The 24524-nt window shown below is 36.3% G+C and overlaps 1 protein-coding gene across 1 annotated transcript in view; it reads left to right on the forward strand.

Moving 5' to 3' along the window:
- The window catches only part of LOC131066300 (rab GTPase-activating protein 22), a 263646-nt gene extending 239369 nt beyond the window's left edge, over positions 1-24277 (forward strand). The window contains exons 8-12 of the mRNA XM_058001025.2: positions 10978-11083; positions 12661-12758; positions 23143-23403; positions 23717-23800; positions 23920-24277. Of these exons, the coding sequence (XP_057857008.1) occupies positions 10978-11083; positions 12661-12758; positions 23143-23403; positions 23717-23800; positions 23920-23937 (567 nt within the window). The 3' untranslated portion in view covers positions 23938-24277. The remainder of the gene's footprint in view (positions 1-10977; positions 11084-12660; positions 12759-23142; positions 23404-23716; positions 23801-23919) is intronic.
- The last annotated feature ends 247 nt before the right edge of the window (positions 24278-24524 follow it).

The following is a 24524-nucleotide window of genomic DNA, read 5'->3' on the forward strand; positions in this document are numbered from 1 at the left end:
ACTTTGTATTTTTAATTCAAATATTGACTAGGATGTCAATAAAAGTTTAAATATTATATTATTTATGTTAAATTTTTATAAAAAGTTAATATTTAATTATAATAAATTTAAATTTAACATCTTTCTTCTTTAAAAAATAATAGCTAAACTAATTTAATAGTTTATTGGAAATATTACTTATATGTAAAAAAATTATATATGGTGAATTTAATGTCGAATTTTTTTCCGTTTCCCTTCTCCTTTATGATATTCATTTATTTCTTCGTTCATCCTCCTGCCGCCCTCTGGTCTTGTCTACGGGCTTTCTCGTCCTATGCAAGATCTCTCACACTCGGACATTAATGTCGAGTGAGTCGAGTGGAGGCCTTCCTGCCGAAGGCACGACTCCCACAAAATCCTTCAAGTCGGCCCTTCTTGAATTGGATGGCAATCCTATTTCTGAAGCTTCCAAATTCAAAACTAGGGTTTCCTCATCTCCTGCAAGTATCGATGGGTTTGGTGGAAAGGAAGGTATGCATCCTACCCCCTCTAGTTCTTCCCTCTCTGTGACTCCTAATTTGATTATGTAGATGCTACTAACAATGAAAAGAATAGACTAAAGGATATTGCTATATTCTTGGCGGCCACAGACATTACTAATTGTCCGGCCCACAAATTCATGGATGAATGGCTTAAAAACATATGGATTGAAAAAATTGGTTTACATTTCTCCTTCTGCCGCATAATTCAGAAGGGTTTATTTGTTATATTTTTTAAAGATTCTAAATCTCAAGAACAAGCAATCAATAAGCAGTTTTGGTTGATTGGTAAATATACTTTTAGGGCAATCAAATGGTCTCTTGAAGCGGTTAACGACGAGATTCTGGCCCTTTCATGCCCAAGATGGATTATTATCAAGAAACTCCCCTCCTGTTTTGGAGATTAATCCTGCAACTTCTTGAACCTGTTGGCAGAATCATTAGGGTAGACCACTCTCCCTCTCTGGTTCCACACCTTGATGCCCGAGTTCTCATTACGATGGACCCGGGCAAGGATATCCCCAATTTCATTGAAATATCGATGGACGGCGACCCTTCTATTTGCTCTATCGAGATCCTTGGAGCCATGAACGCCTTCTTTCTCTGTAGACGCAAAGGACATATGCGTAAAAATTGTTGTATTCTTGGCGAGCAAAAACCTAACTCTTCTACCAAAAGTGTTTCAAAGAAATCACCTAATAAGATTGTTTCCTCTGAATCGATGGAAGTGCAAACCCCTATTCTGGAGAAATTCAATGATCTTAAGAAATTGGTTGCGGAGGCTATCGCTACTTAGGCACCAAATTTGCTAAGGATGGAAGAAGGGAGGAGAAGGAGCTCATAGGCCAACTCCTCACCCAAGAAGCTCTTATTCAACAGGATCCCCATAATATTGATCTATCCCTGACAGTTTGTCTTACCCAGGATAAACTCAGAAACTTCCAACACAAGAAAGCTCAAGGGGCCAAAGTCCGAGCTAGGCTCAATTGGATGCAATTCGGTGATAAGGGGTCAAAATTCTTCTTCAACATGCTTAGGCAGAAGGAGTTTAAGGAGAGGGTGGATAAGATCTGGGATGATGGTGTTGAGTTAACTGACATTGAGGATATCAAGAAAGCATTCTTTCTATACTATGAGAACCTATTCACCTCATATTGGGTTTCCACTCGGATCAACCCTGCTCTTAATCAACGTAAAAAACTCATCCCCAAGAAGATCTCGGACTTTGATGCAGAAGCTCTCGGATCAAAAAGGCCTTTAAGAGTCTGAGTAATGATAAAACCCCCGGACCAGATGGGCTCCCTGCAGAATTTTACAAGGTCAACAGTGATTGGATTTCAGAGGACTTGCATCAGATATATCAAGAGGCTCTGGCTACCGGGTCCTTAGGTGCTGAGATCAACAGGGGTATCATTAAACTAATTCCGAAGGAAGGAGACAAATCCCTTATCAAGAATGAGAGACCTATCACTCTCCTTAACGTCTCCTATAAAATCTTAGCCAAGATGCTGGCTCTCAGACTAGAAGTGATTCTTCCTAAGTTGGTTAGCAACACTCAGACCGGTTTTATCAAAGGTGGGTACGTTCTTGAAAACCTGATTACTAGTTGGGAAGCCATGAACTGGGCTAAAGTCACCAACCAGAAAGTTGCCATGTTCCTTATTGATTTTGAGAAAGCATATGATCGTGTGGAATGGGGATTCCTCCTTATGATGCTTGAGGATTTTGGTCTCCCTAGTGGATTTTGTCAGATGGTAGAGGTCTTGCTGAAAGACGCCTCTGCACAAGTGGAAATAAATGGATCCTGCTCTCAAATTATTTCACTCAACAGATCTATTAGACAAGGCTGCCCCTTGGCTCCTGCACTTTTAGTGATTGCTGCTGATGCTATGTTTTGTTTTCTTAGGGAAGCTTCATACTCTCCCAAGGTGAAGGGTATAACCCTTCCCAACAGGATGGATTTGGTCAATGTTCAATTCGCTGATGACACTACTTTCTTTCTGCAGTTAGAAGAAGATAACTTCAGTTCTCTGTTATGCAAGTTAAGAATCTTTTGTGAAGCCTAAGGAGCCAAGATTTCGGCTCCCAAATCCATACTGCTGGGATGGGATGAATCCCCTCCCGATTGGCTGTCCAAATTTGAATTCCAATGGGGTGGACCCTCAAAGCAACTCAGATACTTGGGAATTCCTTTTGCTATTAATCCTTGTTTGAGAGAGATGTGGCTATGGATCAAGACGAAATTGGATAACTAACTTAATAAATGGAATAAACTATACCTCTCACTTGTAGGTAGATTGCAAGTATGTCAAAAGATTCTATCCTCCTACACTTTGTACTATTCCTCTGTGTGGATGTTTTGTAATTATCAGATTAATGATAGTCAGAAGATCATCAGGCATTTCCTCTGGTCCGATGGTAAAGGTAATAGGAAGTGGCATTCAGTTAAATGGAGTTGGTGCTGCTTGGAAAAGAAAATGGGGGGTTAAGTCTGAAAGACTTGAGACTCCAAGGCATTTCACTAGCGGCCAAATGGATATTTCAAGCCTTGGAAGGGGATGAACCTTGGAAAATCCTTGTGAGGAACAACATCAGGCTTGCTATACCTAAGCAAGCTAAGGGTTGGAAACGGCTCCCCTTTGTTAACTTGATTGCTGGCAAGTTCCCTATCTCCCCAACAGGATCCTCTGTATTTAAAACTATATGGAAAGCCTGGTAGTGCACCAGGCACTTGATTGCTAATAATGGGATTGTGGATAAAGACAACACTATTGCTGGTGAGAAATCTATCTAGTGGAATCTTGTGCACAAGGATAAACCTCTGGCTCTCATCGAGGGGTGCTTGGCAAAAAGCTGGGCTCACAAAGGTATCAGAACCTTCAGTGATATTATTGTCAACGGTGCTCTTATCCCTTGGGACATTCTCCAGCTGAGATTCCTTATCCCCCCCTCCAATTGGACGACTTATGAGTTTTTAGTCTGCCTGTGACAGAGTGGACCTATCCAGACCATGTGTTGTGAGAGAGGACAAGTCCTCCTCCTACACATGGATGAATGCCCCCCCCCCTTCTCAATATTAATGCTAAATTGATTTATAATTCCTTACTTTCTAAGAATGACATTATTTTATATCTTAATTCTGTTTGGAATATGCAGTATTCTAAGGATGATTGGCAGAAGCTGTTCTCTTATCACTGGCACTCCATTATTTTGCCCAAGCAAAAGTGCTTCAAATGGCTTTTTATATTGCAGAAATTACCTATAAAAGATTTACAGAATGACTCTCTTATATGCTCTCTCTGCAGAACCCATGGGAATATTGTGCATATCTTTTTCAATTGTCTCTTTGCCAGAGAAATCTGGAACATGTTTGGCATTTATTTTCATAATGGTATCACCCATGTTGATGTTGTTCATGGTTTTACCAAAGGCATTAAAAAGGACATTAATTATTTCTGGTCTATACTAACCTGTGAGATCTTATGGACTATTTGGAAATGTTACAATGAGGCTAAGTTTCAGAGTAGGGATAGGGTGCTTACTGAGTCTTTCAGGATACTCTTTCATAATGTTGCTCCATAGGTAACACTGATAATGAAGACCTCAGAAGAAAAATTTGAAAGACTCCTCGATGAAGTCTCCATCCAAGTCTATATTTTTGAGTTGTCATATGGATATGCATGGTCCAAGTATAACAAAGACCAATCCGCATTCACCTCTGCACTAGGAACCACCGTGAGGGAAATCAATGATTACAGGAGACCGGTACAGCAACAGCCCCTTGCAGCTACTCCCATCATTTTCCAGGAAGCTAAGACTGCAATCTGGATGGAAGGCCCAATGGGGTGGACATCGTGGCTTGACAATTGATGAAAATTGTCACTCACTGTTCCTTTTTGATGTTACATAATACATGCTGCATCATATATGTTACATAAGTTGTAGGTCATATGATGTATAGGGCATAGACTAGCTCAAATTGTTATCACTCTGTATCTTTTTGGTAGTATTCTCAGCACGCTTGTACATGAAGCTGTAATATGTCTTATGGCTTGACAGCCTAGATACTCTGGTTTCTATGGACTCATATTTGTAATATTTTATATCTTATACTTAATACAAAACAAACAAACAAATTGCCGTACTGGCGTACCGGTTCTTCAAACCCGAACTCGTGCCCAAACCCAAACCAGCAACTTAGCTATTTAGCAATATTGTATCAGATTTTATTATCATTATATTGTATTACATTAACAGTATTAACTGTGTAGTACAGCTTGAGTTGGCCTAGTGGTGGAGAACTTGTGCTCTTGAAAAAGAGATCACAAGTTCAAATCCCACAAGGGGGTAGGGTATGTACACCTTATCAGCTTATAAACAGTATTAACTGTGTATCATATTATATTAGCAGCACCTTACTATATTATCACATTGTAATATACTAACCCTACTATTGTATTAACCATATTAATGTGTATTAGTGGTATTAATATTATATTAGCAATATTAGATTGTATTAGAAGCATCAATATTGAATTGTATTAATTAGATTTTATTAGTAATGGTAATTGTTTTAACCAGAGTTCCCAAACTCGCCGCGAGTCAGGCGAGTTCGCCGAGTTGGCGAGTCGAGCCAAGCTCAGCGAGTTTTGCTGACTCGGGACTCGGACTCGGCGAGTTTTGACCAAAACTCGCCTGACTCGCGAGTCAGGCGAGTTATGGCAAAACTCGCCGAGTCCAAGCTCCAAAACTCGGCCACCACAGGGCAATGTTTTGACTTGTTTGACAAGTTAGTATCTTCGTCAGGATTCATATATGGAATATAACATTTAAGTATAAGTGACATTTCCTTATGTCTTTTCTCTTTCTTATACTTTAAGTTATATTCCATATATATTGTCAGGATGTTTGAGAGTGGTTTCGAACCTCCATGAGTTATAATGCAAAATCTAGTTTTTGGAGGATCCTTCAAATTTCCAGACTTAATCAAATTTCAGGCCATTTCAGGATCAAGATGACATTCCAAACTTTTAAGGCGAGTTCACTCTGACCTTGATGTAAGGGATGGGACCTAGGAGGACACTATGCATTCAACCAAGGTTTGATTTAGCAACTTGAAGCGTGACCAGATAGTACACAAAAACCCTAGGAATGATCTAAATAACCCCTAATCGCTCAACTGACCTAACCTCCTTCACTCCACCTTGAGGAGATCCACCTGATTTGATGACCTTTGAGAAATTCAATCCCTTCAATGCAAAGGCTAAGACACTAAAACGACCAACAACAAAACTAAAAGAGCTAACCCTAGAAAGCAAAAAGTGGGGGTCTTCATTTGCAATGGGGCGATGTGTGAGTACCTCACAACAAGGATGTTTCTTAAAATTTTGAAAAAAGGGGGTGAGTTGGGGATATTTCCTACCTATCCCCACATCCCAAAAAATCCCCCCATGGGGCACAAGGTTATTTTTGGCAAGGGACATGTCTCTGAGGAGCATATTTCAAACCCTTCTAGCCTCACAATTCCCCCTTCCATCCAACATATATATAGCCTAAAAACTAAGAGGTCCAAGAAAGACCAAGGTCAACTATAGTCCCAAGGTAAAACCTAAGTTCAAAAAGCACACTATTTAATGCTACCATACACAAGCATTCCTTACAGTTTCCAAGTGAAGATGTTCATGATGTCTCATGTTGGTGCTCCCAAAATTTCAATTTGGCCAAAGAAAATACTAAACAGAAGCCCCAAACAAGTAGATACTCTACCAGCATGCCTTTCATGGCATAACAAGCTAGCACACATTATAATTGGGCTTTATTCAATAATGGGTGCATGAAACAAGTTTTAAATTGTTAAAAATCTCTTAATTTCAAGGTTTTTTTAATTTTGCCGAGTCATTGCCGAGTCGTTGCCGAGTCATAGCCGAGTCACGAGTCGAGTCGGCCTTGCCGAGTCTGAGCCGAGTCCGAGTCTGGGAACTTTGGTTTTAACCATACTGAATTGTACCAATAATACTAAACAGCATCATACGAAATCACTACCAATCTGCACATTCATACGGTAGAGTTTCCCAGTCAATATGACTGCTGTTATTTCCTGCCGTATCTTCCTCTCCTTATTATCCCGTGTGTGTGTAATGATGAAGGGAGGGTCGATGGTATTTATAACCATCGACTGGCTGTGACTTCTTTCAAGGAAACACGACTCCTTGGACAGCCGTTCCTTGGGTCATGTCTCTCCCTATTTCAAACATATTAATTCCTTAATATATAACATTAACAAACAGGGACATTAATAATAAATATTTAATAAACAAGTATATTAATAATAAATTGTGGATAATTTAATTGAAAGTAATACAATAGTCTTTTAACAATAATAGTGTATGGGGATAATTAAAGCAATATATATATATATATATATATCATTACATAGACTTTTAGATAACTTAAAATTTTCTTTTTAAAAATTTGAACTATATAATTTTATGTAAACTGAAAAAATCTATATACTAAACAGTAAATCAACTTGCCCTAATTTTTATGAAACAAACTTTAATACTAAATTGTTTATAAACTCAGAAAACTTGTGTGTTTTGTTAGCTTAAAGCACCACTCCTGAGCTTTGGGGTCTGGCACTGTGATGCCAATAATCATGCCGTTCTGTATAAACACCTTCCTTTTTGGTTCTCACACTTTTGGACATGCTAGACAATTCAAATATGATACCGACAGCAATAAAATAGCAATTTTCTGATCTGAACTTTTTCTTCTTTAAATGCCTTTTCCAGACTGCTGGACACCTTTCAATAAAGCACCTTAACTCTTTTCACGTAACTGATTTCAAATCGCACTGGCACAGGTTTCTATAAGGAACTCTCAAATACTGTGCCTGAATGCCTGCTTACTACAGGTTTTAATAAACAAAAATCATTTATTTTTGGATGTCATTTTACTGCTGTACCAACTTATCATAATGGCCTTAATTGTTCCTTCACATTATTATTCTTTTCATGTTGCTGCTGCTGCAATCATTCCATGCTCCAACACATTGTATCCTTGAAGTTCTATACATCTTTACAAGGGCCCCTCTGTTGATGCTTAATGTTGCTTCTCTTTGCACAGACTATTACACTCCTCTTCTATCTAATATTAAAAATTAGATTCTAATAACACAACTCAAATTCAAACTAATGGCTTCTACACCTGATTTTGTAATTGTAATGTCCCAGGGGGATCCTCTTAGGATTTTGCCTATGATTGATTATATTATTTTGTACAAAGGTCAATTGTGGTTATAATTTCTAAGAACTTGCTTGGAAATGGAGAGATTGATATATAAGACTTCTACAACCCTTTTAGGCAACCCAACTACTAGTAGGGAAGAAGAGGAAGGAACACTAACAAATTGGCTCACAACTACTTGACATTTAATTGTCTTTCGAGAGTTGAATTGAGGTAAATTTCTGTTAGAAATATGACCCATCTAGTTGCACGTCTAGAGATAAGTTTTAGAAAGCATGTTTTTAAGATGATCACGTGATTTGAAAAATTAGGTCAAATTCATACTTCACAATTGGGTTCATGGTGTTCTATGTTTGTTGGGGTGTTTTTATGGGGTATGAGATGAAGCTTGTTACAAAATGATGTGCTATAGATCAAAGGAGGATGGGATTTCATGGGAATAATTGAGGTGATTTGGAGTTGGAGCATCTTGTGAAGTACTGAAGACAAGTTTTAGATCTTTGAAATGCGTGGAAAATCACATGTGATGAATTTGCCACCTACAGGTGATAAATTTGCTTATACCATAACAAATGCTCCATCTAAAATGTGCATTTGTCCATTGGCTGAACCAATGATTTAGTGAAAATAGACAAAAGGTGGAATATATGAGTTTTTGTCATTTGGTTTACCAATTTGTCATTTGATCTTTTTTTTTCATGGATAGGAGGATGAAGGCATATGCCATATATTGTTTTTACACAAAATGTAAAGAGGCTGGCTATCATTGGCATGGTGGTTTTAATCCATTTTGTGACTTTAAATAGCATAGATGCAAGGGTTTGCATAGTGACAGGTGTTGCAGCTGTTTTGAGGGCTGTTGATTTTTGGAGCTCTAAGTCACCTTGGTGGCATTGTAAACATTTGTATGCAAATGTTACATAGTGTTATGGGGCTTATAGCTCACTCTTGCTGGAGTTCTCCATTGAAGGATTTCTCTAGGGAAAAATTTGCGTGTTTGCCTTTGTATGGTGTTTTCTTGTATGTTTCTTGGTACTTCTGATCTTTCTAGATTGTTTCCTATGATATGCATGTGATATGTTGGTTTGGCGACCATTATAGATGATCAAGTTGTGTTTGTGTTGAGGTATGTTGGTCTTGTTTCCATGATAATATGTTTTTGAGGATAATGTGAGGAATATCCTCCCTCTATATGGATCAAGTGCTATCAGAACTGTTGAATCCATTTGGAAGGTGAGTTTTGCAGGTTGTGCAAATATATGCCATCCAGAAGATCGATTCATAATCTTTTGAGCTTGACATTGGAACAAGGGATTGGTTAAGGACTTTAAGAATGATAAGGGAAGTTGAGGATGATGCCAAAGAAAGGTTCTAGAAACTTGAAGACATACCAAGAATTTTTAGCGTAGAAGAGAAGGTGGGTAGACTTGAAAGTATGATGCTAATTCTATTAGCCAAATTGGAAACGTGAAGAAGATCCTGAGAAACTAGAATTGAAGAAAGAAGAGGCCTCATATGGATGATTATTCAAAGCTGAGGCAAAGATTGACATACAACCCTATGATGGCAAAATTATTGCTAAGAAGATTGCTCAATGTGTGTCTAAACAGAAGTATACTCCAGTTTGCAGAGGTTATTTCCTGAACAAATTTAATTGAATCCTACTAGGAGTAGAATATCGTCAGTCCCAACAAATTCCATATTGTTTTGATATATTCTTTTGCCTAAAAGGCTAAAACTAATGTTCAGTTCAATTGTTGGGATGTATGTAATGTCCCCTACCTGATTAACATAATCAATCTATTTCAATATACTAAAATTGATTGAGAAACTAATCATGAAGCCAATCATTGATATTCTTCAATTTATTAGTTATTAACAAGTGCTTATTTATTTTCCTCATTAGATGATTAATTTCATTATTCATAGTTCTTAATATAGATATCAGACTTTGCTACTACTTCAGTTTTAAGGGAGAAGGGTCTATGTATGTTACCAAAGCACTTAAGACCAAAAATAGGCTCCCCCAAAGTTTACAGATCCAAGCCCTTACCTATCTTGGGCCTATACCCTCAAGGCTTATGGGTCACTGATCCCCACCCTATCTTGGGACTTAACCTATTGCTTGGATTTAGACTGCTCCTCTTTGGAACATCTTGTTCCCATCTTCTTAAATACTGATAGTAATAACATGATTCAGACTATAAGTATACTAAGTTCTCATGTATCATGAATATATATGGAATTGCGTATGACTGTCATACATATTGCAGTCTATATTAATATTACTACTAATAAATTCTGCATAACAACATTATCAGACTTCATATATTAAGCATACATATTCAGCACATCTCCATGCATACCACCAAGAACAAAGATGCTACTGCCTGTAACTTAATAACAGTTCTGATCTGATCCAATCCATGGTCCTGTTGCTGGATGCTTTGATTCCTTTCCTTTATATCTCTCAATGTGAGGGAGAGGTCAACTCTCTTCATCATGCATGCCCTTTGGCAAGAGACACACCCTTTCACCATTAGCACCTTTTGAAAGAGTGCAACTCTTAATTATTTCTGCCCTTTGAAAGGGACATAGACTTTCATAATCAGGCCTGCACTTCTTATTTAAATCAGATGTGCACTTCTCATTTCCAAATTATCCCCCTCTCAAATGAGGTTCTCTTCTCCCTTTTATATCTCATTGTTGAGGGAGTCACAACTTTTCCTTCGATGTCTTTTGACCATTCATTAACTTAATTAAATTTTAATTAATTATATTCTTTTATATTTTAATTTAATTTTTAATATTTAAATTTTATTATTATTATTTATTATTAAATTCTATTTCAAAGTATCTCTTTATGTTACTTTTCCATGATTTATTTTATAATTATCTAGTTGTTCCCTTTGCTAATGGTGGGTTTTTGTGTTTGCATCGATCAATATTGTGCTGTTATTTTTTGGTTCAGGTTTCTTCTATTCTTGATGGAAGAGTAGCATCCTATTTCTTGAAGAATTTAACCTTTTTTGAGAAGTTCTCCATACATATTATGAAAAATAAGTTTGTTTTGACTATTTGATGTAAAATCTAATTTTCTTAAGGTAAAATACCAAAGATGTCTTCTTCCTAGTATTTATTTGGAAATTCTTTCAGTTTAACATCCTAGACTTAGATCACTTAGTGAATATTTGCTTTGTTTTGGAGAGTAAAGAGGGGAAATTTCAGATGCACCGACAATTCAGTTGGAGTGCAGAGACAACTTCAAAGTCTAGCTTCAATCACTCAAGTTCTTGATCCAAAGCTTCATAGGCACCTAGGTATGCATTTTAGTTTTCAGGTTTATTTTTAGTTCCCTTTTTTGTTTAATGACAATTAAGCCTTATTATATGGCATTTGTACATAAACATTTCTTATGGTTTATGCTGTTAACTTTTTTGCTCTGGCACTCATGATTAGCTAATGTAATTCCTTGGTACTACCGAATCTCATTGACTGTTCATTATTCATGGACACTGATAAAATTTCTTGCTTTATTCCACTCCAGGAAAAGCATTGCATATTTCCTAGCTTGATTTATTGCTATATTATTCTTATTTCTTTTGTGTTTTACTTGTTTTACTGTATTAACTTATCAGATGGTTTTCTTGGAGAAATGTTTTTAAGAGCTATATAGTATTGTTCACAGTACAATACCACTGCAATCTGATTAGTGACTTAGATTCTCTAGCTCATATTTGATGCAAGTAAACATAGGAATTGGTAGTTTGTCCTTTGATCATCTATATATCACTTAAACTGAATTTTGTTGTCCTTTGATCATCTATATATCACTTAAACTGAATTTTGTTGTCCTTTGATCATCTATATATCACTTAAACTGAATTTATTTACCAGTGATTTATTGGCCATAAATTAAGATCAGAGATTGAGTCATTGGAGAAGTGTTTGATTTATAGTTTATGTTTGATTTTTAAGACAAAATGATTTGTCCAATCTGTGATTTTCATCCTTTTTTTTTTACTTCAAAAAAAATTTGATTTCCATTTAAATTGAGTTTTGCAAATAAATTACTCTTTTTCCTTATTGTTGATTGGGTTCCAAGTTGTGCGCTCCCTATGCTTTCCTCAGTAGACTCGGCAATCCCGTCCTTCTGTAATTTACTATAAATAAACAAAATTGTTTTGCAGTATACTTTAAAATTGGCTGAAATTTTTCCTAAATTTGCCTTGAAATTGTTAGCTGCTACTTTGGTTCACCAATATAAACATGTACATGTGTGTGTTATAGCAAGAATATATACATATAGATAGAGATTGAAACACATTATAAGAATTGAGAAAATATTAAGAATTCAATGTGAATTGGACTCCACATTACACATTATGCTTTCCTACTTAATATAATAGTATTTTTAAACATCAGTGGGCAAGAGATGAATGGTTGTTATGTTTGAAAGCAATCATATTGACCTAAGTAATTATATAATTATTTAATTATACCCTTACATGCTACAATATCAATTCTGTCCGGACTGAATCAGTAGTCAGATCTGATGCGTAATTTCCTCCCAGCAGAAGACGGTGATCCCTTGACCCTAATCAGTTTCTTTGCGCAGCTAAGTGCACATGTGACTAGTTTTGCCTATTAAAACATTGAATTAGATTAGATGTGTTGACATTTGGAGATGCATTATCTATTCCCTTACTGGTATGGTAAATGTGAATTCTTTCTATTGAAGACTTCTGGTTACATTAGAACATGAACCAATATTTTGTTTCTTTGGTTTTGGTTTTTCATAATGTATTGTATTTTTTCGTAAGTCATTGTATTTCCTTCTGTAGTTTTGAGAAATGTGCAATTTGTTTTATTGAAGAGTTTCTATTGCATATGACAGAGACGTTAGGAGGTGGAAGCTACATCTTTGCATTTCGGATGTTAATGGTCCTTTTCCGTAGAGAGCTTTCATTTGGAGATGCACTATTTCTTTGGGAGGTGAGAATTTGTTGTAATATCAAGTTTCCTGTATTTTTTTATATTCTTTAAACAAACTAGGAAATGCATGCATGACTTTAACATGATTCTGACTTACCAATCACTCATTGATTACTTAGTTTACAACAAATGTGGAGGTTCATAAATCTAATGTAGCCAAGTTCGGTGAGGGTCTAATATTGTTTAATTCATTCCAGGTCACTGTCCATGTTCAGATGTAAGTAATGCCTATAAGTTTCCAATAGTGGTCTACGCTACTTTTCCCTTTTTAAGATACTTAAATTTGCATCCTTAATAGTTCTCTTTGAGTCTTTGTTGATATTCCTATCACCTAGAAGGTTCTTCAAGCCTCCTTAAACTTCTGTTCTCATTTATAGCACTCTAGGTGTCTTATGGTGCACTCATTATGTTTCTTTATTCTACTTAACCTATTCATATCTTCATTGGAAGCATGAAGGTTATTCCAGTGATATAATCCTCTTGTATGTACTTATTTCACATATTTCATTCTATAGAGCATCAACTAGTAGTCGCTGTCATTTAACTGCTTTAAATCTTAATTTCACAAGTGCTTGTTACAAATTAATGATCTTAAAATTTTGCGGTGGTCTTAGGTCCATGGAAATTATTCTATTTTACATCTAGCACCTTGTCCCTTCTTTTGAGGTAGGGGTTACTTAATAACCCTTGTTTGAGTATTAATTACTTCCAATATAGGTCATGTAGCTACTTACAAGATTTTTCAACCATTACCCATTTAGAGCTAAAATTATCTTTTATATAGACAAGGAACATTACGCTTCATACTTCATAAGTGAAGTATTCTTTCCTTGTCTGTAATGTCCCCAAACATGGACCTTACACTAGTACTTCTTCAATGTTGTGAAGTCTCTATAAGAGAAAAAATTGCAAAAGTGATAATAAAATGAAGGATATTATATACCTTGTTGACCATAACAGCAAAGTTGATAAAAGAAAGGAACATCAAAGATAAAGAAAGATTAGCAATTACTCATTAAATGATCCTACATGTGGAGAACATAGGCAACGATATAGTTAGCATCAGCTCCTTATAAAGATAGAGGTCGATATCTCCACAATACGATGATGCATAAGACATAACCATAAATATTTAAGGGTACCGCCAACAAACTGTAGGCTATAAGAGGGGGTCTTTCCCTTCTCACTGTAGGCTGTGCAATGCCATGTCGAGCATAAGGGTGTTTATAGATAGAATGTTCATATACAAGCAATTCTGCAGGCAAACAAGACCCTATTGATGCAAGGATGCCCAATTCATTGTGATTAACATGCCTAAACATCTGTCTTCTTATGAGTAGATAAGAACCTTAAACAATGCTTAATATTAAAGAAATCATGCCTGATATCTATCATAATGCAGACCTTTGAGGTTTCACAGTTAACTTATCTGACAAAATATGAAACCCTAGAAATGATGCAGCCTCATTGATGATTAAATTATATTGAATTCTAGTTGATTTAAGATATTCATTTCCAGAACCCTTGTTATGCAGAAATGAAAATTCATTTATGACAAGATTTGAACAGTTTCATACTATAAGATCGGTGCTAAAATCCATTGGGCAGAAAGATTAAAGAAATCACAAAGTTGTCAATACAATTATTGACTTAATGCTTTAATTACTATTTGATGGACATTTATCAAAAACAGATCTCTATGGAATTAGGCATAAATTTTATCACCATTCAATTGAACAAAGATGTCGAATCAAATGATAGTATCTCCATACTAGAAATTGTCCAAATCATAGCAGCAAAAATCTTTTGGTGAAAAAATTATATGTGGGAAAAGTTGGCAAACCAAAAGTATAAGAGTTTTTGAAAAAGTTAGGGAAAATTGGATTTAAAAAAGTAGGTAAAAAATGTAAAAAAGAGGGACAAAAACTTCTAGTTTTTGAAATTTAAAGGCATTTACATCGTATAGAGATATAGAGAGCAAATAAAATTGAGAGTTTAGCCCATGAATTGTCGAATATAGATTTTGTTGTTTTTGTTCATATCATTGATTATAGTGCATTGCACAAAGCAAATTTCAAAGCGTATAAATATTAACTAGATGCTGACTCCCTTTTAGCACCCCCACTGTCGGCATAGCTGCCTTCTTTGAAAAGTCATTTTGTAACTCCCATACCGCATTGTCAGAAATTGACAAAATCAAATAGAAAGTGCCATTAAAGATTATTTATTTGTTATTTGCCAATTTTCCCAATCAATTGAATATATTGCAAATTTGTGAGCCAAACTTGCATTTTAAGCAATTTTATTTGCATAGATATAAAGTAATCCCACCTTTGAGCTAATAAGTTTGTTGTCGGGCTTCATATGTACTTTTGCAAAAAATGTCAAACTACACTAAATCTTTAGGCTCTTGTTGAATTTGAATTGGTAAATTTTCAACGAGGAAAATCTCACATGACATTTTTGAAAAGAGATCTTTATTATTCCACTTCGGAGCCAACTATTTATTTTAGGCCACCAGTGCAAACAATGAAATTTCATTTCCGTAGCATTGGCCAAACTAAAATATCTGGCACACAACTTTACCCTGGGTGACGTTTATTTTAATATTGTAATCAACAATTGAATACAACACACATCGACAATCAGCTTCACAATGCATCAAACATTTTGGACAAATTAGAACAACCTGGTTGAACTCTTAAATTACTTACGATTAAGACTATCGATGATGAACAAATTTCAACTCCACTATAATTATTTGAGGAGATTCTTAAGGTACAATCTAAACTTGTTTACAATCTCAACCATTCCCATGAACAACTTTGTCCTCACTCTTAGCATTTAATCTAGCTCTCAAGTTTGTGGTCCTTCAGTAAGACTTGAGTCTGAATTTCAACTCGACTTCAACTACCTCTACAAAAGATAATTTTCATTCTTATGCTGAAGCGGTGATTGTTGACCTTCCTCACATATGTGGGATTTGGAAGGTTTTTGTTGTACCACATGTTTGTAAATTGTAACCAAAGCTTCAAGAAACTTGACATGCTTCTATTTGCAATCATACAGATTCCTTGCTATTCTTGTATGCCTCTAAAAGCCCCTTTAACACTTTTCATGATTTTGGAGAGTACGACATAACTGACAACAAAATAGTGTCATTTTCTAACTGTTGGCCAAAGAATGGCTCCTTGACATGTCAAGTCTTCAATTTGTGCTAGATCCTACATGGCTTTACTAAGCTTATGTGGTAACATGTGGCACCATGGTGACATGATCTACTCTATGTGGTCTTGGGAGGGCTCCATTTTTTGTTACAAAGATAAGAATCTTCTTTGGCTCACAATTAAAGGCCTTCATGGTAATGTTGTACACTAATCGGGGTCCTAACTGTGAGATTTTGCCAAGATCAAGAGCTCAATGAAAAGTACAAAATAGAGAGACAAAATATAGGACAAGAATAAGCTGTATTCTTATCAATAGATAAATGATCAATAGATCAATAGTTGTTCTTACATACAATGAATATGAGCCTGCATATATAAGCAAGGCTATATGGATATGTGAGCACACAAACATGACATGTGGCTCAATAAGAAACAAGGGTAGGTAGGAAATACGTGTGTTAGGTAGGAGAAACAATAAAATATTCCACATGAGGTGGATCACTCACTGAAGGTGGAATTATCATTCCACAATAAGTGGATATGATAAAGTAACAACAAGATCACACCATAAAAGGTGGAGATTCTCCTACACACACTATCCCAATGTGGCACAAACACCCAAGTGTCTCATACCCAAACTACTATGAAATGCATTTCCTAAGTAAACTTAAGTAAGGTGTAATAATATCCATAATGAATAATTATTTACACCAACACCCCCCTTAAGTGCAACTTAGGGGAATGCACTTAAGTCTACAATGCAACTAAGCAATGCAAGATGGGTCCCGGCTACGAGGCCATGTTAGGTACAAACCAATGCAATGAAATCTCTCACAAAACAGGGAAAAAGAGAAAAACCCAATGGGAAAAAAACCTCCCCCAAAAGAGAGATGAAAACTATACAAGAGAAGTCTCATAGAAGTGTGTGAGGAACAAAACCCCATGTGAGGAAAAAGTCCCCCCCATATGAGAGAAGAAGAGAAGCTAGGGAGCCCCCCCTCAATGTAGAATTTGCACCAATGGTAGAAGCTCAAGAATGAATGAAGAAACTGCTCCATGAACGTCGAACAACATTCCTCCCCTTAGGAAGAAACAAAACCAAAGGTGTATCCATGAAGTCTCCCCAATCATGAAGGGAAGATGTATGAAAAAAATTCATGATGAAAGGAATCTTTGAAAACTGCTCAAGTGTCCCCATGTCGATGCTGAAGGTTACCCCTTCCAAAGGTGGTGAACTGCTCCACACTGTTGAAAAAGGCACTCCAAGATCTAGTGGAGATGAATGTAGAACAAGTCCCAAAGACTCACATGTCTCCTCTAAAGATAAAGAGACCTCCTCCAACTGCTGTACATAAAAATCCACAATCATGTCAACCTCAAAAGAATGATCATGTAGAGAATGAACAAGAGGGTCGGAGAGTGTTCCCTCGCAACAATTGAAGGAGGATCATCTTCATCAAAGAGAAGATGAATATTATCAACGGTGTCTCCCAAATCTGTGATGTAGGATTCCACAAACAAACCTGCAATGTCTGTCAAGTACTCATCCCATGAAACTGAAGTTGGAAGACAAGAAATATCCTGCTGCACTGAATCACATGAAGGCAAAACTGTCGCACTATCCGCATCATCAGGTGCAATAGGTGATGTGATATCAATAGGAGGAGATGAAACACAAGGCTCAAGAACGGGGTCACATGTGAGAATCCCCATGTTCAAGTACCCAAAGTTCTCCTCAAAATCTGAATCATCACAAGAAGTGTGATCATCATGTATAGAATCATCATATGTGAAATCATCATCATCAACAAAATCTGAAAAGGAGTATAACCGAGATGCATGATCAACCACCCGAGTCGCAATGATAGCTCTAGTCTCCAAGTCTCTAATGAAAACTGACTCAGATGTGAACTCCGCAATTCTCTTAGTTGCGCGATGTGTGATTTTAGATTTGATAGATGGAAAGGAGATTGTTTCTCAAATGGGGTACACACAACACATCATTGAAGGAGTTATCCCCAATGGCAATGGATCCTTTCCCAATCACATCCATGTATGTATGATTGCCCATCAAAATCTACGGCATGGTGCAAGGCTCAAATTTAGAGAACATAGACTGCGAAGATGCCATATGATGAGAAGCCCTTGAATCCAGAACTAGAAGCCATCTCCCTGAATCATGACTTGTAGTAGCACAAAGAGCTTTTCCTTTTCTTGTCCCAAAAGAGTGAGTCTTCCCACTTGTAGAAGCCATGAATGCTTGCCCTTTCCCTTTTGATTGTGAGGAAGTGGAAGTTGATGAATCATCCTTCTTGTAGACATTAGGCAAATCAATGTTATGCTTTTTGAGGATGTGTCTGAGCTCATCGATCTTCTTAGAATGGCAACGACGCTCCTCATGACCAACCTTTTTACAATAGGCACAAGTAGGTCTCTCCCTCTTTGGTGAATTGTCCCTCTTGGAAGAGGATGAATCTCCTTGTTGTGGAGAAGGTGATGCTTTGTTCGTAGGCTTTGATTGCCATTTCTTCTTGTTTGAGTTGTCCTTTCCTTGATTTCCTTTGTTCCCTTGATTTGCCACTAATGCTTGAGACTTAGAAGTCTTAAGAATGCCCATGCTTATCAACTTAGTTTGTTCCATCATCAACATTTCAGCGAAAGCATCAAATGTAAGCATTGTGTAGCTTGAACTCTTTGTCATCCTATGGGTTTGGAAACTAGAAACAAATGCTGCATATTCTTGTGGAAGTTTGCCCATCAAATTGAAGATCAATTGAGTATCCTTCTTATCAATGCCACAATCCTTGAGTTGTGCCCTCAATTCTTTTGCCTTAGTGACATAATCTTATATAGTATCAAAGTTCTTGGGATCTAACATGGTGAAATCACTATCAGTTTGATATCCCCTAATCTCATCAACTTGACCATACAATTCTTGAAACTTTTGCCAAGCATCCTTGATTAGAGTACATTTCTCAATATGAAAAATGAGATCCTTTGATACATACTTTCTTAAGGTACCAATTGCTATGATATTTTTAGTGAGCCAATCTTAGTGATCAACAAGATCAGCCTTAGGATCAGCGGGAGCAACAATAGTTCCATCAATATAATGAGTTAGTCCTTTTTCCATAAGTTTACTCCATGCATCAATTTTCCAAGTAGCATAATTATGAGGAGTTAAGAGAGGAAACTTAGGAGAACCCATAGCAGCAAAAATGAAGGAACACAAGAGCACAAAAGTACAAGAGACACCCCCCCAAATTCAATCGATCAAAGTACACCCCAAAAACTGATGATTTTGGCACTTTATGTGTAGTGCGTGTACAATAGGCCACTTGCAAACAAAGGCAAGGTGGACTTCTGATTTTGTTTTACAACTACCCCCAATAGGCTGAGAACTATAATGCAAAAGACCAGCAAGATAGATCTATGCAATACAAGTGCCAAATTGGCCAGAAAAGACCATATGCTGAAAGTACATTTTCTACCCAAACTCACTACAAACTGATAGCATATTATGAGAGTAGACAAAAACTTATACACTTTCAAGAAAAACGGCACCTGAAAAGGAGTTCGTATGAGCTCAAACGGAGTCTCTGAAGTTGCAAAATCGGGGATTACTCAGCTACAATGATGAAGATCTGCATTTTCTGAAAAATCTGTACATCAAAATGGAAAACCACCTGCACCACCGCGAAGAGCGCGAAATTCTACCCCAAATAAAAAAAAATGCACTGAAAAAGGAGGTACTGAGCCCAAGATATCGCCATTTGAAAATCGCCTATCGGACTGAAAATGCAAATGGAGAGGAGGTGAAAATGTTTTTACATATGATGACGTCAGCATGAAATCAAAAGAGAATATTCTTTCACATATACCTCATGCTAAATAAAAGGTTCCCTTTTTACAAAACTTGTTTAAAAAGTTTTTATTAAAAAAAACTTTAAAAAAAAATAAAGAAGAGGGGCCCACGTGGGGCCTCCACACTCCACACTCTAGTCACCCCACACTCCACTCACCCTACACTCCACTACTTCCACTACTTACGTAGGGTCTGCAAACACTGATATTTTAGCTGATTTTGAAAAAGTAGTCTCTTACGAACCAATCAATAGAAAAGTATCCTCCACCAAGCGAGCTAATGTAAAGAAGGAATGCCTTCACGGTTTAACCATGACACCCATAAAATGCACATCATAAAGGATGGCACAGCTGCTACGAGCTATACAAAAACCCGATCCACTATGAAGGAGGCACCCAATCCTCTCTAAATAGTTCTTACGCCACTGAAATGGTGCATTATCTCCAAGTGGATGCCAGACCAAATAAATAAAAGCCTCTAGATGCGGCGATCGTGCAGCAGACAGAGGCAGTGTCGGTTGGGATGAGCTGAAGCAAATACAAATCAAGCCTTCTCAATACATTGGACGATGTCAAAAAAGCGGACGAGTCAATCTTCCAATACAAAGTGTGCCAAAACAAGTCGGTCTGTAAAGAAAAGCGCCACCAGTTGGAACCTGAGATCTAAGACCCAGTCTACCAAACAATAAATCACACTGATCTGGATTTGATGTGCAAAACACAACGCTTAACTGCAACAAAAATCTCAGATCTGACCTGTAAACTTGATCATGCTCCACACAAAAATAGTTGCCCAAAACAAAAAAATGTGCTCAAATCTGATCAAATTTTGCAGAAAATGAAATATAATTGAAAAACAAATTCTGCAAATTGTTGGGGAGGGCCTTGGGATCTAAAGGCCCTCCAACTAAAAATTTTGCTACAAAAGCAATTTTACTCAAATATAGGTGTATTTGTAGTCAAAATTCATGGAAACGGCCACCCGGACGCAATGGTGAGGTCGGATCTGGTCTAGGACGCCTCCAAAAGATGCTGCTCCTCAGATCTGCCTCTTGACGTCCTTCAAAATCTCTCCAAAGACGAATCAATGACGCTCTAATGGCTCTGATACCATGTGAGATTTTGCCAAGATCAAGAGCTCAATGAAAAATACAAAATAGAGACACAAAATATGGGACAAGAATAAATTGTATTCTCATCAATAGATAAACGATCAATATATCAATAGTTGTTCAGCCTACATATATAGGCAAGGCTATATGGATATGTGAGCACACAAACATGACATGTGGCTCAATAAGAAACAAGGGTAGGTAGAAAATAGGTGTGTTAGGTAGGAGAAACAATAAAATATTTCACATGAGGTGGATCACCCACCGAAGGTGGAATTATCATTCCACAATAAGTGGATATGATAAAGTAACAACAAGATCACACCATAAAAAGTGGAAATTCTCCTACACACACTATCCCAATGTGGCACAAACACCCAAGTGTCTCATACCCAAATTGCTATGAAATGCATTTCCTAAGTAAACTTAAGTAAGGTGTAATAATATCCATGATGAATAATTATTTACCAACACTAACACAACCAAATCTGCACACAAAAAACATAGTACAGTTCAAATTAAACACAATGAATGAAACTATCGTGTGATGCAAGATTTCTTGGACCCTAGGATGGTTGTGTCACAAATGGACTTTAGTGGCCGTGAGATCACTCATGAAAGCCAATCAGGCAATATTTTTTAGCACTTTTGCTGCATGTCCTGTAATTGATGTAGTTGAAGGAGAATATTGAGCAAATATGGATATATATTCTTCCTCCATGCTTGAAAAGAAATTAGAAATTGTGATTGTAGAAGTTAAATTGACCTCTATTTATTACAATATATAATGCCTGATGGCTGATTCAATAAAATAGTAATTCATGGGGAAAAGGTAGAAACATTTCAAACAACATATGAAGAGGCTCAAAGGTCTAAATGGATTACTCATTATCATTATTAAAACCTATATTAATCCAAATACATGACCAAAATCCAGGATATTATCAATTTTTAAAATGAAAACATTCTTAATTTTGTCATAAATTTCTATCGTATATGATATTTGCAATAAAAATAATACTAGTCAAGGGGGCAATGGTCGGCAGTACTAGATGAATTAAACCCAAATATATGTGCAATTACACCAATAGTTACGTAGCTTGCCTGCCACAAACGAAAATAAAAAATATACTTCCTAGACCAAAAATACAGCATTAATAATTGCTGTAATAGGGCCCCAAAAGATAAATATTCTACGCAACCAACAGAGAGGCCTAAACAAGCCTATTATTGAACTTTGACCAAGACTTTCTTTGTATGGAATTTTGGCATGAGCACCTTGTAACCATCCTATTTATATTGTTAATATCAGTAAGTACCCATTTCAGAGTACAATTTCTAATTTTTGCCTAACCATTCTGATTGGCAATTTTAGTTAGAATTTGTTATAATTTCAATTGAAACATCCCTTGATGGCAATGTCAATGTTAGAATCCTTTGAACGAGAATACCTAAAGATTGTTCAGAGCGAGCTGGAGATGTTATCTACTTGAAGTCATCTGTGTTAACCTCAGCCTCTCTACAATACTTACAGGTATCTAGTATGAAGTAAACCAGGCGTTCCATGATAGAAATTGACAATGAGATTGATGGATAATGGTTTTCAAAAATACCTTTTCATGAAGGAACATGTCAATATGCAGACCTGAAAAGATTAATTACAAACAAGACCTCATGCTAATTTTCACTCAAAGATTTCTTTGTCATACTTCGAGATAATAGCCATACTATTTACCACTGTTAAAGAATGCACCTATTTTTATCCGTGTTTCACTAAAGAAATTGCAACCAATCTTTCATTGATTTAGTTGTAAAAGAAAAATAATAATGGATCCAGTATACTCAGATGAGATGGCCTTTTAAAAAGTTTTTTGTTGTAGTTCATGAAATCCAATTTGATTTTAGCATTTTATCTTGTTATATATATGCATATCTTGTGTTTGACAAACTATTTCATTCGATTGAAAAGCATTTGCAGTCGTTCAATTCAGATTTGCCTTTAAGTTTTGTTTTTTTGAGAAATGCTGTTTATCTAGTTCTTGCCAACAGCTGGAATTACTAGCATTCTAGTGAAGAAGCAGTATACTTGGTATTAGGAACTGGTTTCTTGTACTCACTCCCGTTTCTATTACTAAGTAGACTTAATGATAGTTTTATGATTGCCTCCCAATCACAATTGTATTCTGTAATATTTATCTTTCCATATTGTGGCCAAGTTTTCATAATGTGCGGTTATTGCAGATGATGTGGGCTCTTGAATATGATCCAGAAATTATTGCTTCATATCGGGAAGCAGATTCATCTTACCCTAATAGATATAGCAAAGAGAAAAGAAGAGATAAATCAAAAAGTCAATGGGGAAAGTATGAAAGGCAAAGAATTGAGAATGGTTTGCAAGGTTCACTCGAGACACCTATAGCTGTGTTTCTTGCTGCTAGTGTTCTCAAGGCAAAGAGCTCAAAATTGTTGCGAGAGGCTCAAGGAATTGATGATGTTGTTAAGGTAAGTACCTTGAGAAACAGCTTTCTACCACAATTATATGAATAGCTGTTAAGAATCTGAGAATTAATCTTCTATTTAGGTCCTTAATAGTTTCACCTTAATAAATTCATGCCCAGATACAGGCACCATTGTTTTCAAGAATGTAGCTTACAATAGATATGGTCTAATAAAGAGAGAAAAATGGATGTTGACTTTTCAGATGTTCGGTTCCAATGTTAATTGTATTTCCATTCTTAATGTCAAAATTTCCTATGTGATTTGTAGGAAGCATTGGAATGTTTACTTACTTTTTGAACTTTTGCACATAAATCAGATTTTGAATGATTTAACTGGCAATCTTGATGCGAAAAAGGCCTGCACAGGTGCATTGAGACTTCATAAGAAGTATTTACGTAAGGTAAATTGTAAGATGCTATATAATTTTCAGATACTAATGCTAAGTTGGCGGTGATCTTTATCATATTCGACCATCAAAACCAAAATTTGACATGCATGTGTATGTTTTTTTTTTCGCAGGCAAAAAACAATAATTAGCTAATGCGACCTTTAATTGCGTGGAAATGCTGAAACTGCCCTTGTGCGTCTGTATTATATTCAATACATTTCTTTCTTTGGTTGTTTAACCATCAGGGACTTATACAAAGAATGCGTGTTTGATTGGCCATGCCAAAGATAAATCAATTTAAATATGCTTAAACACAGTCAATCGCATAAGGGTCTTTTTATAGCTGGCGTTTATGCAAATTAAAGGTATAATTTTGGCATTATCTGTTGACATAATTCTAACCATTTACGTATGACCTGGAATAAGGTTTCTAAAACGGTTGTTTGGTCATTCAAAAATCTTAAAGAGTATTGATTATTATCTTGTTCATGTGCAGCTTTACATCTTTTTGTGTATGGTTTGATTCTTCTTACAATTTATTGTAGCCATACTTGAGTACTAAATTGCTAGGGAAGAGAAGCGAAAAGAGGATAGAAAATAAAATTGTAATGCGCATAGAGACACTCGCAAAAAAATATTATAATTGACTATCACAATTCAAGAGTCCAAATATTATAAACTAGTGCAGATTTTATTTTTATTTTCTTTTGGAGATGGTTTAGATAAAAAGCAAGGA

The sequence above is a fragment of the Cryptomeria japonica genome, chromosome 8 (assembly GCF_030272615.1).
Source record: "Cryptomeria japonica chromosome 8, Sugi_1.0, whole genome shotgun sequence".
Classification (NCBI taxonomy): domain Eukaryota; kingdom Viridiplantae; phylum Streptophyta; class Pinopsida; order Cupressales; family Cupressaceae; genus Cryptomeria; species Cryptomeria japonica.